The 16,269-nt window shown below is 41.7% G+C and overlaps 1 protein-coding gene and 1 long non-coding RNA gene across 2 annotated transcripts; one reads left to right on the top strand and one right to left on the bottom strand.

Moving 5' to 3' along the window:
• Window positions 1-225: 225 nt before the first annotated feature.
• LOC117859854 (uncharacterized) lies at window positions 226-14,789 on the bottom strand. Its single transcript, XM_034743034.2, has 5 exons — window positions 14,555-14,789; window positions 13,896-14,465; window positions 12,548-13,813; window positions 12,247-12,378; window positions 226-1,345 (listed from the first exon to the last, which is right to left on the bottom strand). The coding sequence occupies exons 1-5, from the start codon at window positions 14,567-14,569 to the stop codon at window positions 383-385; spliced, it is 2,946 nt and encodes a 981-aa protein (XP_034598925.1). The 5' UTR covers window positions 14,570-14,789; the 3' UTR covers window positions 226-382.
• On the top strand, window positions 2,021-2,805 carry LOC117859856 (uncharacterized). Its single transcript, XR_004641319.2, has 2 exons — window positions 2,021-2,365; window positions 2,512-2,805. It is a non-coding gene; the product is annotated as an uncharacterized lncRNA (long non-coding RNA).
• Window positions 14,790-16,269: the final 1,480 nt, after the last annotated feature.

Raw genomic sequence — 16,269 nt, 5'->3', positions numbered from 1 at the left:
GATACATTATTTATTATGTTCGCGGAATTGTTGTTTACTTATACTGGATATAGTTCATGTAAGCTATTGATCGAGATAGCCCATACTTATTTCATAACCTAAAACAAAACCGCATAAAAAATACTTGGTCTACATAAATGAAACAGGATCAAGTGTAAAAAATGATTTGGACGGGAGAGTAAAGGATATTCCTACCGGTGTTTTGTATGGATCATAACGGAACCTAAATAATTTGTTATTCCTTTATTTCATGAATCATCACACACATCGATCTACTGTTAGTGTGACAGTTATTTTTAGTAATTGACCGCCACATCCGGATTCAAATAATATAATCAACATTTCTGCCCTGGACAGTTCAGTAAGTCAAGTTGAGGCTGCCTCAAACCTCTTCTTGGGACAAATTTTCTGGTTCCTGCAGCGAATTTCCTTTGAGGTCTTGACGACGTCTAATTGGTGGCGATGGTGGCTTTTCACATTGCCGTTGAAATGATAACCATGAAATTATGTACGAGAACCAAGTGCCATCCTTGTCGTTCTGGAGGTTGGCAAGGCTGTCCTCGTCAACAGGAAATGCAGAACTGGAGCCTTCGGGGCGCAGACGTAGATCAGGAGCCTGCTGCGCGAGATGCCTCATTTTGGCTTTGTATGCCATGTCTCGTAGTTCCAGCACCTTGCCCAGAACATCTATTTTGGTATTTGGGTCAATTATGGTTCTGACAATTTCCACCTCCTCAAGGCGGACAATCTCGTCCACAACCTCTGTAGATGCATCATTTTCGTCCCTGACAATCTGCACTTGACCGTGCGTCGCCTCCTCCGTATTGCCGGATGCCACAGTAATCTGCTGCCACGTAACGTCAACTGCCAACAAGTTGGACAAACCTCCATAGTCTTCCTCTCCGATATTCTCCAGGTAAACGACGAATCTTTTCACCGCGCTGGCATAGAGGGCACCGGCAAAGATGGAACCAATCTTTTTCTCATTGTCGATGCTGGATGTGAATTGGCCAGACTCAATTGCAAATAGCTTCATATCGGAGGAGTGGCTACAGACGATGTTGACCTTCGTATTGAGGGCGATGGTGGAGGTGATATTATTGAAGCATGCCATGAAGGCCTCGGTGATTCTATCTTGGTGGTCATCGATGACGGCGTAGATGCCATGGTTGACTCTAGCGATGTCGTACATCGTCCTGGCGTTGCCCGCATCACGGAAGCCGAAGGCGTGGACAGTGTACCTGCATCTCGGAGTTTCCTCGGGAATTAGGGTGTCATTCGTGCCAGAGATGAGGATGATCAAACCCATGCGGTGCTTGTCGTGTTCTCCGCGGTCATCCAATATCTGCGACCGTGCGTGCACAGAGAAAATTGAAACAATCAATGCAAATCTTGTAAACTTGTACAGGAGAGAAGAGCTCGTAGCTCTGCTACACTCTAACACTTTAGGGTACACCACTTCCAAATTGTTGCTTTGGTCTATTAATAATTCAACTAGCACGGGTTGCTACGGTTAATATATATTCTATTACCTGTTTATGAGATTTATGCAATTTTTGTTCTATCAAAATAATGTTTATTTCACACAATGGAGTTTACTCTAGACCAATTTCAAAGTTAAAATGCCTAATTGCTATTATTACGTGTGCTATTGTCCTTAGATATGCATAATCTCTGAAAACACGTGAAGTATGTTTTGAATTAGGAATTGAGCAACTTGAAGTCACACTTTTGATTTTTCATAATTCATTTCATGACCACCAAAATAATACTCCCTACATCCTAAAATATACCTATATTTAGATTTGTTCTGAATCAAAACTATATCTTAGATTTGATCAAATTTACGTAAAAACATTTTAAAACCTATGACACCAAAGTAGTATCATCAAAATATCGTAAAACATATTTTACGACGTCAAACAATCACTCGTGTAGACCTTTAAACAATCACTGGTGTAGACCTTTTATGACCACCAACCCACGACTGTGGTCTGACCAGCTCAAAAACATCCGAGTCCAGCACAATCCAACCCACTCAGCATGTCATTTTTTTTATTCTGAGGGGTCCCAGCATATCTGGTGGGGTCGGGCTCTGTGCAGGGCTAAAATTTGTCTCACAGACCGGCTTAATAGCCCGACTAAAAAAAATAAAAAAGGCGTTCGAAAATTTTAGCCCGAGCCCAACAACCAGCCAACACAATCCCCAGGCCAGTTCCTTATCCTTTCAGCCCTATGCTCTCTCTCCCCCAAGCAAGTCGAGCGGATCCCATGCAGATGGAGCATACGCTGCGCAAGGGAGAACGGCTGGCAATGAGTTACCATGTCTTTATTTTTCTCCCCTGCGCACACACATCTATATCCCGTAAGTTCTTTCCTTGATTTGTTTGTCAACCCAAGCTCCAGGAACAATTGGGGGCGTTGTTCCTTTTTTCCCTGTTGATATTTGGGTCACCACAGCTTCTGGTATTCGTGATTATGGGTTTCCTTCTGACTCCTCTGAATCCACAGGCGGCCAGGAGCATGTGCTTTTTGCTTTGGCCACTGGTGTTCCAATGAGCATGTTGACTGGTTATGAGCAAGCATATCAGGGGTTCCACTGGCGATGTGATATTATGCCGAGATATCTGTATCATGTTATATATGTCGTGTGTTTGTTCATAATTTGTGCCATCAAGAATCTAATTCACGAGGATTATTGGGCTAGTAAAGCTAGCGGCGGATTTGCTGCTTAGGTTGTTTTTCTTCAGTGTATTGATGTATATTGATTTCATGTTGAATTTTGATTTGAATTGGATTCACGCACTGGCTCTCGTGTCCCTCCTTCCAATCCAGAGGCATCTTGCTGCCCTTGTATCATTTCCCTCCAATCCGGTAGCACATGGCCCTTCTCGAGATCAATTGATTTTTTTTTTCATTTTTGTGGAATCCTTTGTTGACGTTGGTCATGTGCATCGCTCTGAAAGGAGGCCACGATCGTGAGTTGAGTCCGTTCTGGGGACGGATCATTGAATGCGCGTCCCAATTGCGGACGTTTAAAAGCCAGGCACTCACACGATGGCAATGTTCATTAAAAACTATTTTTTTCTGCAAACCGTCGAAGCACTAGTAGAGAACCCACCTTCCATGCGCCCTATTTTGTTCCGGTTTAAAATTAGCCTGGGATAAAAGGTTCACCAACCGGGACTAAAGCTCGATCACGGGTGGAGGCTCACCAACCGGGACCTTTTATCCCGGTTGCAAAGGCTAGTGGAAAAAAAAAGACCCTGAGAGATCTTTTATCCCGGTTGGTAACACCAACCGGGATAAAAGACCCCCCTTTTATCTCGGTTGGTGTAAAAGGGTTGAGAGCCTTTTATCCCAGTTTGTAATACCAACCGGGATAAAAGACTCTCTTTTATCCCGGTTGGTGTTTCCAACCGGGATAAAAGGGTCCCCACGAGTTAATACAAAAGAATTGCATCCCCTATATAGTCAGATGTGCTGTGTAGGTGGGATGGCAAGGAAGCTACGCGCGAGGCTAGAGGTTGTGGGTTCGAATCCCACGCAGCGCGCACGCGCATATTTCGCGTGAAAAATCGCGTAACTTGCGACTTCGCGGGGGGGCCCTTCCGGGATTTCGTTTTTTTTTGTAGCGCCTGGCATGGTGGCCTATTTTATCCCGGTTAGTAAAGTGACCCGGGATAAAAGACCCCCCCTTTTGTCCCGGTTGGTTTATCCCGGATGGATTTTCGGAAGATTTACATCCTACCAACCGGGACTAATACTGAGTTCTCTACCAGTGAAGAACTACGAAAAAGGTGAGGAACCTTTTTGGAAAAAAGACCGTAACCGTTGGAAGAAACATACCGCACATTAATATTATTAGGTAGAGATTGATACATAGCATTCATAATTTTTATTTATTATTTAGAGGGACTACAAATGTTAGCTCGCACAAAATGCAAAGCTAGATAATCCCTCAGTCCAAAAACTACAAGAACAATTTTGTTTTGAAAAATGTTGGCTTTTGAATACTCTGATAGATAATTAGTTATATTTTAATTCAATGTATTGTGTATATACTGTACTGAAAGATTCATATTTTCCATTGGTTTCGTATAATGTTTGTTCAGTAGCTGAAAGAATATTGGGATAAGCGTTTTGAATTGCTACTCCCAAAACCAAGTGAAAATCGATTTAATTACATTGTATTTTTAATAGAGAGAATAAAATAAAGACTTACATTAAACGACATAATTAAAATATATGCCTTCTGCGACTAAGTTTTCACCTTTTTTGCTGTCAAAATGTTAACAACTTAATGGACTTTATTTAAACACTTCCAATATTCATTAATTCATTGGAAACCAAACATTAACATGCCATGGCAGGTGTGGTGTGGTAAGATGGATCTTATCGACACATATTCTAATTAGTATATCGGAACCTAAGTCAAACCCAAAACATCTACGAGGGCATATGGTAAGAGTGTAGCCCAACAACATCACATGGGTCACATCTGTTCTTTATGATGCATGAGAGTTGTAACATATAGTGTGGCAGGTGTTGTTTGTTGCAGATTCACTGGATTGTAAAAGCCTTTTTATATCCAAAAAGCTAGCCAATGTGGTGAAGGGCTCCAAATTTTTATGTTGGGTATGCTGCAGTTCCGCAACCAATGTGAGACCATCCTAACAATATTTTCTTAACAAATTGGTGTCCCTTAGCCTTTCACCGCATCTGTCAATTAACGTGTTCCGAGGTTCACTCTAGCCATGCCCACCAACATGTGTGGTCCATCAGGTTGACAAATTCCTACCCATCGGGCAAAAGATTACTCGCCCTCATCTCGTGAACTATGCTCTGATACTAATTAATTTTAGGATTGTATAAGACTTTTATGTAAGATGAGCGATTTCTAGCATTTATGTAAGATTTGTTGCCATTCCACATTCAATGGCATATTATTATATAAAAATCATATAGTTGATATATTGTGGCGGTAACCCTCACCCATAAATTCCCCGATCGAATCACCATGGGAAATCCTCCTGGAAGTGGTGATGTATCTGTCATTATATAATAGTGGTTCGGTTGGAACCTTCTTGCTTTGTGCTCACGCTGACGTGAAGGATCAATTGCAAGGAGATTGTAAGGAAAATGGACCTAGGCCATAGTGATTTGATGATTAATAACAATATAATTATTTGGACTAATGTATTTGCAAGATGTATCTTTTTTAGGTGTTTTATAGGTTCCAAGGATGAATTCTAAAATCATCAAAATGATAGTAAAAAGAAAGACTTACAAGAATTCTATGATATCCAAATAATAGTAAAAATCTAGAGATAGTTTTTTTTCCAAAGCATCCAAATAATAGTAATGAAGCCGGGATAAAGATGTCCAAAGTCACGAATAGAACCCTGCTGAAGCAATGCATCGAAGCAATCACCATACCATACGGTGATCTATGATGAAAGGCACCGGATCAATCAGTCGCCATAAGAAAAAGCAGCAGGGCCAAAGTGCACTATGTGCATCGGACCATACGGCGTGATCAAGTTGAAGTTGTCAAATCAGTACGTGATGAAGAATAGCTACAGTGCAAGGACACGTGTATTGTTGATACTAGACCATTCGGTGTATATAGTAGATCATCACTGAATGAATCAATGTGATCGGCTCGGCTTGAGATCGGCTCAGATTTGGCTCTGGAAGTTTTAGAAGCAATCACCAATTCATACGGTGACTACGGTGGACCAGCGGCAAATCAGTTGGTGGCTTGTGACAGAAGAAGGCATTGGCTCATAGGAATCACTGAATGATACGATGAAAGTCAGGAAGGGGCTTCGAATCAGTCAGTGTCCGTGGGACCCAAGAGTAAGCGGCTCAACGATTAGTGGCTGGATTGTCATAAGATGATCCGGTGTTAGGGAATGTGCATCACTGAATCAGTCGATGATCATAGTTTTTTTGACTATTGGAGCAACGGCTAGTTCTTGGACTTGGAGCTATAAATATCCCATTATTTGGCTATTTCAAGTGTGTTAGAGCTTAGAGAAGCTATAGGCCTGGTTTCCATATTCACACAAATGCTCTGTCCATCAAAGTGCTCAAGAGAAGGTTAAGGCAATTAGCATAAGGTTTAAGTCTTGATTAGTGCTAGTTTAGTTCTATTAGTGTATTGCTTTGCGATTTAGCCTAGAGTTAAGCAAGGTTTGCGCACCTCTTTGTTATCAGTCCTTGCGCGCACCAAGCATTGTAAATTCAGGGCTTATAAGTATTGCAAGACCCTCAATCCGTGTTTCTGGAGTGGCCACCAGTGCACGTGAAGGGGAGGAGAGCCCATTGGCATTTTGCGGAAGCTCTACCAGGTGATGAGTAGCGATGGGCATCCAAGAGAGGCAAGGTGAAGACCCACTTGCGTGTGAGGAAGACTCATCACCTATCCGCGGAGTTACTTGATTGGGGAGCTTATGCCCTTGCGCGGGCATTACCTTGAGAGGGACTCCACTAAGGAGGACTAGTGGAAAGCTTTGCTTTCAGATATCTTAGTACAAATTGTTGTGTCACCAAGTCTGGAGTTTGCATTCTCTACCCTTTACCTTGTGCATTTCCTATTGCACTTACATTCCGCATTTACTTATACAAAACACCTATCCTGAGCACATGCAAGGGAACCATATACAAGCAAGTGAAATCCAATCCAAAAAAATTGATCCATGGACTACACCGTTGTGGTAAAGGTCGTAATGCCAAAGGAATCATTGCCGCAAGGTATAGTGGGTGATGTCATTGGTGCCTAAGCCGTAAAATTGATTTTCGACGGAATCAAAAAGACATATCTAGTAGACTGGTAACCATAGAATATGAACCTAATCTAAATCATACATTTATCTCATACACTATGGTGATGGTAAGAAGAGATATATTACATTCCAGAGGGTCTATAATTGGTGATACTATTATTTCTGGTACAAAAGTAGGTCATATATGAATAAAAAATGCCCTACCTTTGAGTGCGGTTTGAACTACTAATTTACGTAATTGGAATTAATGAATTAGATATATGATGTCATGGTCCCTTCAGAGATAATAACAAGTGATGTGATGCTGTTTCTGCAGGACAACTATTGGAGATATGGTGTGGATCCAATTGGGTTAGATCTTTTAATAGTAAGTATCTTAATGCGAACCCGTATTCGAACTATTAGGTTTTTGTTCGTATCCGAATTCAAGTATTATGTGGTAAATAGTGCTATCGAAATTCGATTTCATGCATATTTGATCCGATTCCATCCCTAGCCCCAACATCATCATGTTCCTTTCCCGTTCCCCTTTCGCTACCCACCATGACATAGCCATCCACCCGCATCTTATTCCTGTCACTGTTGTATTCTTTGTTCAGTGCATGCTGCGTCTCAAAGGTAAATCCCCTCGTAAAGAAGTCAAATGCCATTCACTATGTTGGACTGTGATTCCTATCTTTTGTTAAAGGATATATATTAAGGAAAATATTTATTTTGATACATTTAATTATTTAAATATTTATTAACAAATATGTTATTTTCAATAACCTATCTATTATGCACTATACTCATAATTTACTACTACTACTCGTAATATGATTTTATACCAACTATAAAACCATCGATAAAGCAAATTGATACTCGTTATGATGCTATATTCCAAGTCAAGTAAGTATCCGAATGTAAATTCAAATTCAAACTATTCGTTTTGTATTCATATCCGATAATATTTGTATTCATATCTGAATCCAAATTAAAATATGTTAAATAGTGACATCCAAATACGATTCTATGTGTATTCGATCTGAATCTACCCTACCGCTGATGGAATCATCCTCGATTTGGCATGGTCTAAGGATGCGCCGCAGGAGGTCATTCCAAGTCAGATTCTTAAATATTTATTCTAAAATAAGATAATGGGCGTCAACAGCTGCCCCTCTGGCCATCTACTGTCCGCCCATAACAATCCATTCCCACTGGAAAAAGATACCAAGTACTTCTTTCATCCCAAAATATAGTTACCTTTAGAGTTTAAAATATGTCCCAAATCAAATACACCTACATTTATGTCGCCAAGCCTGATCGAATGGATGAATGGACAAAAATAACTCCATGGGAATCATTTATATTTTTGTCATCGACTATCGATACATGCATGGCAGCCTCCACAGTTCCTCTTAGGCTAATCTTAGTGGAGGATTTCACTTTGATGTTTCCAAGATAGCCACAGATCAAGAAGATGAAATTGTGTTTGAAACTATCCCTCCAATGCATAATTTCATGTTGTTGTTTCATAGGCACCACATAACATTTAATTTCATGACACATTCAGATTTAGTTTTCGTGCGAAGAGAGTTTTATCTAGATAAAACTGGTTCCTTCTCTCCCCTCTTAAATTTCCTGCCATGTCACCAAATTAGCTGATGTGGCACTACATTTAATTTGTAGAAAACTCCTATGAAACTACCACTGAGAATAGCCTTAGGCTAATCCCAGGGGAGTTTCATGGAGGTTTCATGCACATTAAATACGGTGACACATTAGCATATGTGATGACATGGCAACGTAATTATGAGGAGAGAGAGGGAAGGAGTTTCATCAGGATAAAACTGTGTATGCACTGTTTGCAAGACTATGAAACCTGATGAAACTGGCATTAGCGACTAGAGAGTATCATTTCATCTGACCACGTTCAATCACATGCCTCGATATTAAATGTTATGCGCAACCTACGAAATCATGAAATAACTTTGCATTGGGGGGTCGGTTTCATTGATCAACTCAAACCTCTTTTGGTGACAAACCGCGAGATGAAACTCTCACTAAGAATAACCTTATTTAGCATGGAAACATGCAAACAGCTATAACTGCCATACACAAATAACATGTGCTGATGTGCATGTATGGATAGGTTCAATACTGGGAGAGCACCTCATCCGTCTCAGCTCATTTGTGCCGGGCCGAAGCGCACCGAATCTCCCTTTGACCAAGTTAGCTAGACTTATCAGTTAGTATGGTATTACCAACTATTGTATTAGTAATTCGCCTCCATTTATTTTGCAATTTTAGTTGTGCCAACGTGCACTATTAATACATTTTCTGCTATAGATGTGCACAATATTATCCAATTGGGTCACTGTTTTGTAAATCCTTACCAATAAATTATTTAAAAATACATTCTTAATTTTGTTTAATTACTGGATTTATTTTATTGGATCTAGCTAGAACACCCATGCTAGTAATCACATCAACAAGTATCGAGCTTTGTGAATTTAGTGATTGAATGACAACATAGTTATTAGGACTAATGATTAAACGCATGAGCCTTATAGGTTTTATAGGACCTAACAATGCAAGTAAGGGCCTGTTTGGTTTGAGTTGCTTATAATAAGCAACCTAAAGTTGCTTATTTGGAGTTGCTTATTTTTAGTCTAGCTATTTGGATACCCTTGCTTATGAGCATTGAATGAGGTGGACATTGTCATATTTGCCCCTTGTGTTGCTACCCCTCCTCTTTGCCTCCCCACACTTCTTCTTCCTGCACACGCCCGATCCAGGGGGCCGGCAGCGGGCAGGGAGCAGTAGCAGCCGCCCGGGGCGGCGGTGGGGCGGGAGTGGCGGGAGGAGGCCGTCCGCCTGCGTGGAGGCGGGAGGAGGCCGTCCGCCTGCGTGGAGGCGGGCGGCGGCCAGGAGAGGCTGCGGGTGGCACGGAGGCGGGCGGCGGCCGGGAGCGGCGGCGGGTGGCGCGAAGGCCGACGGCAGGGGAGCTGGTGACGGGGGAGGGGGAGAGAGAGAGAGGAGTAGAGTGCATTGAATGAGGGCAGGAGGTGCAAAGTGCACCTTTTAGTCCCCATAAGCAACTCATATGTTGCTTATGTGCTAAAAATAAGCAGCTCCATAAGCAACGCAATAAGTAAGGGTGATTGGTTTCATAAGTAAATAAGTTGCTTATTTTAAGTTGCTTATACATAAGTAACTCAGACCAAACAGGCTCTAATAGTATCTATGATTATTCTAGGGTATCCATGTCACGGTATTCAAGTCAAGGTATTCAAGTAACGAAATTCAAATGGCAGTATTCAACTCAAGAAAAAGAAAATGTACAAACGGGCCATCGCATGAAGCACCAAACCTACCGCCAGACGAATTGGTACAATGTTGGAGAACTAGTTTGAGCAGCACTGGCATGGCATCAGTTAAATGCAACGGATTATTCGGTGTCTACAGCAGCGGCTGTACTTGAACAAAGTCACCGGATAATATGATGGTGTTGTCTTTGTATGTGTCGAATAAATGACTTTTTGAAGGCATGAAATTATGAAGCACCACATGATCCGATGCCCTAGAGTATGTGATCATTGAACTAGGCATATTTACTTCAGAGAAGTTCTAGAGAGATGTGTTGGTTCGGTCTGAACAAAAATTCACCGGACGATCCGACACTGCACTGGATAAAGCATCAGAGCTTTGGGTAGAGAGGGGTCCAAATGCTATTTGCTAACAAAGGGGGTACCAGATGATGCGACGCCTACCTGATGTGACCATCGGATCATCCAGTGCTCATTGGGTTTTTTTAGCCATTTCAGCAGCGACTCCTTTGATTGTTTGGGCTATTTATACCCCTTCTACTCGCCCCTTTAGAGTTGTTGGAGTGTGCAGGAGTCCATTGGAGTGTAAGGCACATCAAGAACACATACATACCTCCAAGAGGGCTAAAGTGATTATACTAAGGTAATTAGCACAAGCTTAGAGAGTGATTAGTGCTAGGATAGGCCTAGAGAGAGTGAGTGCAAGCTGCCGTTACCTTGTGATAGGTTCAACCAGTACACCACCTTTGTAAGCATGGTGTGCCGGCACCTTATTAGATCCTTGGTGGCTCATCGGCAAGTCTTCGATCCTCCAGTTTGGTGTAGAGTGGCCATGATGACCATATGCTGGGGACGAGGAGACCCCTTTCTTTATGGTGAAGCTCCGTAGTGGAGATGACGTCAAAGTGACAGGAAGAGAGGGAGCAGTGAGCCTTGCTTTTGTAGCAACCTTCTTATCCAGCTTGGCGAGAGCCTTTGTGGTGAGCCCAAGACCTTGATAAGGAGAGACTTTGTGACCAGGAGCATATTCTTGGTGAAGCTCCAACATGGATTAGGGGTGGAATTTGCCTATCGATACCATGGGATAAATCTCTGTGTCATGTTTACATCCTTCCTAACCCGGTCTTTTACATTTCTGCATTTCATACTTGCAACCTGCTTAGTGCCTTACTTCCTTAGAGTAGGTCTTGGTAGGATTGCCTCTACGTTGCAAAGCTCTTTTTGGATGTGAAGTTTTACTAAATTAACCGTACATGCACATCTAAATAGCATGATCTAATTTATATTTTGACGCAAGAAGTGGAAGCCATAGGCTAACAACTTTAAATTTTCCTAATTCACGCCCTCTTAGGATATGATCATAGATTTCTTTTAAATAGTGGTTTAATGAAAGGAATATTATACATTTTACTACTTTTCTTAATGTGTCTTAAATGACTGGACATAATTATTTTTAATTTAGGACGAAGGGGTATTAAAAATTGGATTGGCCTTACAATCCGCATGTTCTATCTTGATAGTTGTAAAACAAGCTAAATGGTCCCCTAATTGGAGACCCTCTGTAACTTGGACATAGTTAATAGCCGTAATGAGAGCATATCCAGCAGAGAGTTGGTGAAAAATAGTTCTCAAGTAGACTTCCTTTACCTCTTCCTTTTCCAATAATTAATAGGACAAACCAATAATTCACCCCAACTCTCCCCAAATAAAGTAGGAGTTGTGACTCTCCGAATATGGTAGTTGGATTGGAATAAGATTATTGGGAGACTGCAAAATTAACTCTTCCAATAACTGTTATTGAAAGAGATATCAGGATATCCCCTTTAACTAGTTATTGGAAAATATTTATTGGAGGTGACTTGCTAGAGATGCTCTTATAGCCAACAATTAGATCCGGCTACCCAAATAGGGATCCAACCCAAAGTTGGCACTTCAAATGCCTTTTAATATGGCTATTTATTTATTGATAGGCGAGGTGTCTAACGACAAAAGTAATCTATGGTAATTAAATATCAAATCCACGGGTCCAGTTTCGTTTAAACGTTTATTATAGGCGTGAGTCTACGTGTGCTTGTGCTGGTATACATGTGTGTCAACATCTTGCAACTTTGCGGCAGTTAAAGAGCCCATCGTGCATGGATGCATACCTTAACGGCGTCCAACAATGACTTCGATAATAAATTTGTCCTGCCACGGACAGCAGTCCCAGATGTGTTGACGGAGGGGATAGGGAGACACGTCGTCCTACCGAGCATCTTGTCCTTCTTGAGCAGCGACGACTACAACGGGCCGGGGAACGCCACATTCAGTTATGCACTTATGCTAAAGTAAGGTTCTATGATGGAAAAAACTGAAATCCTATTCATCTGACGAATAGTATTATTATATTTTTATTAGCCATCCCTCGCAGTCCAGTAATATAGAAGTTCAGCTCAGCAAGCATCATACCTGCTGAACGTGCTTTGTGGTCGAGGTAACGACGTGAAGCAGCTTGGCATCCTCGCTCCGCAGTTTTTTCTTCCTTCGAAAGAGTCCCTCTGCAGGTCTAGTGACTGTAGATTTAACAGGCACGATTGCAAGACGGTCGTTCCTAGTAAGCTTTGTCATGATGAACTCCATGGCCTTGTTTAGCAGTTGCAATCTCTTCTTCTTCATCGCTCTGGATCCGCAGCCAACATCCAGCACAGCAACGAGGTCAAGGGGGGTACGCTTCACCTTTGCTAACCCCTCCACTGGAGCCGTAACTTGAACTAGAACCGGCAGGCACCCGTGGTTCTTTCCGATCGGCTCCTGGATACCATCTACCTTTGCCAAGATTCTTAGCTTCAGGAGGGGATCATTGGCGCTGTCTTGCTTCTTGTCCATGGTTAGTGGCGGCAGGGGCCACCACTGGTGTGACCTCCACGACAGCATGTACTCAAGCCACAAGTAGTTGTTGTGCAATCTTGTTTCCATCTCGTGGATCTCCGCAGCGAGCCTGGATACCAGACCTTCCTCGACAGCCTCCCTTGAATCCTTCAGGAGTTCGGTCCACCGATTTTGCAGCGTTTCTGCGGCCTTATGGTGCTGCTCAGAGTCACTTTTATCCTGTGCGATTATATCAGCAACGATCTTGACAGCTTCCATGCGCACCTTCTCCGCATCCACCACCTGGGACTCCTTCGAACCCTTGCAGGCAATGATCAGCGGCTTTGTTTTGAACTTATTCAAATTAGGATCGTGGCTGTACATGACTTCAACGTTGAGCAGGGAGCCTGACGCAGGGTTTGTCCAACGAAGCTTGGGGACGTCCAAATAGACAATAAAATTGGTAACAGCTTCTGATGTGAGGTTAGCGTTGGCCCAAATGATTCCAACCTTCTTGTCGTAGGAGATGAAGTAGCTTATGCGAGGGGCAGAAATGGCTGATAAAACGACATCTTGTTCGCACTTAAGCTTGACTTCCAATGGTTCAACGGCTGAGGTGATTCTGTCCATGCTTGCATCAAAGGCCTGAGTGATATGACCGCCCTCATCAAATATTGCATAAGTGCTCTCCGAGTTGCTTGCAATGGTGCACATCGTCCTTGCATTGTGGGCGTCCTGGAAGCCGAAGGCGTGGACCGAGCGGAACCTCCAGGTAATCATGGAGCTCAAGTCCTCGTTGCTGTTGGAAATGACAATTATGTAGCCAGCGCGGTCCACCTTTTCATCAGATTCAGTAGCATACAAAGCCTACACGTACATAGTCATATGTAATTACTCCAATGATCCAGATTTCACTCCAATTAATAACTGCTTGTTCATAGCAACTTACCGACTCGGCCAACTCCAAATCCTTAGTCAATGGGGCATTTCTTCTCATTGCCTGGGAACCTTTCACCGCGTCAGAGGTCTCTCTCTTGTTTTCGGAGGTCATCTTCAATAATTTTGGCTTAATGGGCAAGCGGATAGAAATAGCGTTTGCATCATCTTTTTTGCTCTCCTGGTTTGTGCTAGCATCTTTTGCTTTCATCGAATCTATTTTGGTCTCCTGGTTTGTGCTAGCATCTTTTGCTTTCATCAAATCTATTTTGGTCTCCTGGTTTGTGCTAGCATCTTTTGCTTTCATCAAGGAAGCGGGAACGATAGCGAGACGGTCATGGACGTCAAGCTTGCTAATGACGAAATCTGTAGCCTGAATGAGGAGGTTGTGCCAGTTTTCTGGCGCCATAAATCGGATATGGACGTGGAGCACGAGGACAACGTCCACGGGCGCCCGCTGCTTGACCATCCCGGGAGGCGTGATGATGCTCACCATCACGGGGTTGGAGAAGCTTTGCTGCCCTTCCGGCCACTTTGCAGTGAATGCTTTCGATTGTAGCTCGGATCCCTCCGATGTCAAGTCCTGTATTCAGGAACTACATTATCATTTCGTGCGCAAAGCATTACACCGAAGCATGCATGCCGGCTTAATACAAATAACAAGAAGTTTACCTCACGCTTGCCCATCAAAATCGTAGTCGTCGGACGAGCTTATGCAAACCAATTAACAAAGTGGTGGGCGTGTATGAGGTAACCGTGAGTTTGGTTTGCGCTTGATGAGATGAAACCAGGAATAGGTTGATGCGCATAAGCTTTAGCCTACGGCTGCTTATTGCTTTCCGTGCCACTAGCATATTTAACTTTATTCCTTACTTCACTGGCGTTACATCTTCTAGATGATTCATTTCCCGTCTTTATTGAGACGTGAGCCTTACTCTCTAGCTTTTTTAGAAAAGTGTCATGGAGAACAAGTGTAAAGAAAAAGGACATCTTAATAAGATAAATCTCATAAATTCGAAGATAGGGAGGGAGATACATAGAGAAAGGTTCAGTAACACTGCCCACAGTGCGGATGAACAAAATGTAGTAACTTGCTCCCTCTAATCAGATATATGAACAATTTTAGGACAGTTGAGAGAGATGAGAAAAGTTGCACATACCCACAATTAAAATATACTCTCTCGGCACCAAAATGAAAATTTGTTTAGCAAATTCTAAACATATTACTAGTCACGAGAAATGATCTTGTTGCTCCAAATTACTCATATTAGTTATGGTTAATAGATGTGTTGTCTTTTTTTATTTCTAGATTTTAAATTACTCATATTAGTTATGGTTAATAGATGTGTTGTGTTTTTTTATTTCTAGATTTTGAATAAATGTACGTGCATATGAATAAGAAAAATAACATGTATTAATTATTTGATTGGCTCCATACACTTCTCCATATATTTTTTTTCATTAGTATGGTTTTTGATTTAATTAGATGATAGTCGCTAGAAGATAAACATGCACCCTTCATGAGACAAAATTTGAATGTTAAAAAACACATATTTTTGGATGAAGTGGGTACTTTTTAGACTTTGGTTGGCATAGGGACAAAGCACGTGAATTAATGAGAAAAGTATTAGTTTGCCTCAATATATTTGGGGTGAAATTTAGATTGCTAAGATAACTTATGTTTTACTAGGACGTAAGGAGTGCTCGGCAAACTAACATAGATGCGCCCGAATAGGATATGCATTATTAATACAGAATAAAGTAGAGCTTCATCAATCTGATTCGTGTGAGTGAAGCTTTATTATATGGGACAACAAAAGCTAAAGGAAATGCAAGAAAAGGGAACAAAAGCAATAGATGATCTCATTTCCAGTGCCATCTGGATGCATGCCTAAATTTGCATTTAAATTACTCAAATCTATCATTATAAAAAATTAGTAGGCATTCCTTTCGCTAGAGGGAAGATGTGGTAATACATAACTGTGTACTACTTGAGATGCCAAGAGGTACGAGGAGACAAAGGTTTATACAGACACCTTGATAACAGTGTTAGGTATTCTTACATGTTCAGATCACATTAATTCTCCAATATGATTACATCCATCTGTCCTAGATTTATTTGGCATTAACTCGGGTGTATAAGTTTTTAAGAAAAAGCATGGGGCACTCGTGGCATGTTGATGACCAAAATTAGCATGGCTGGTCGAACCTGCCTGACCATGTTACCAAAATTGGTCAAATTACTTTCAATAACTCGTTAAAAATGCAAATTGGACTTCCACCGTTGCATAGCTCTTATCGAGATAATCGAAGTGTGTATATAGAATATCTGATTTTGTAGTTCAATTGAGAGAGTTATGACTTAGAGAATATCTGCACATGAGGAA

Source organism: Setaria viridis, chromosome 6 (assembly GCF_005286985.2).
Source record: "Setaria viridis chromosome 6, Setaria_viridis_v4.0, whole genome shotgun sequence".
Classification (NCBI taxonomy): domain Eukaryota; kingdom Viridiplantae; phylum Streptophyta; class Magnoliopsida; order Poales; family Poaceae; genus Setaria; species Setaria viridis.
Note: the sequence above shows the minus strand (reverse complement) of the source record. Positions and strands in the feature narration are given on the sequence as shown.

What these genes read in the sequence shown, in the direction of transcription:
- LOC117859854 (XM_034743034.2), bottom strand. An exon ending in ATTTGGAGTTGGCCGAGTCG is followed by an intron (nt 13,814 to 13,895) that starts GTAAGTTGCTAT and finishes ATGTACGTGTAG; the next exon opens with GCTTTGTATGCTACTGAATC. An exon ending in CCACAAAGCACGTTCAGCAG is followed by an intron (nt 12,379 to 12,547) that starts GTATGATGCTTG and finishes GGCCCGTTGTAG; the next exon opens with TCGTCGCTGCTCAAGAAGGA.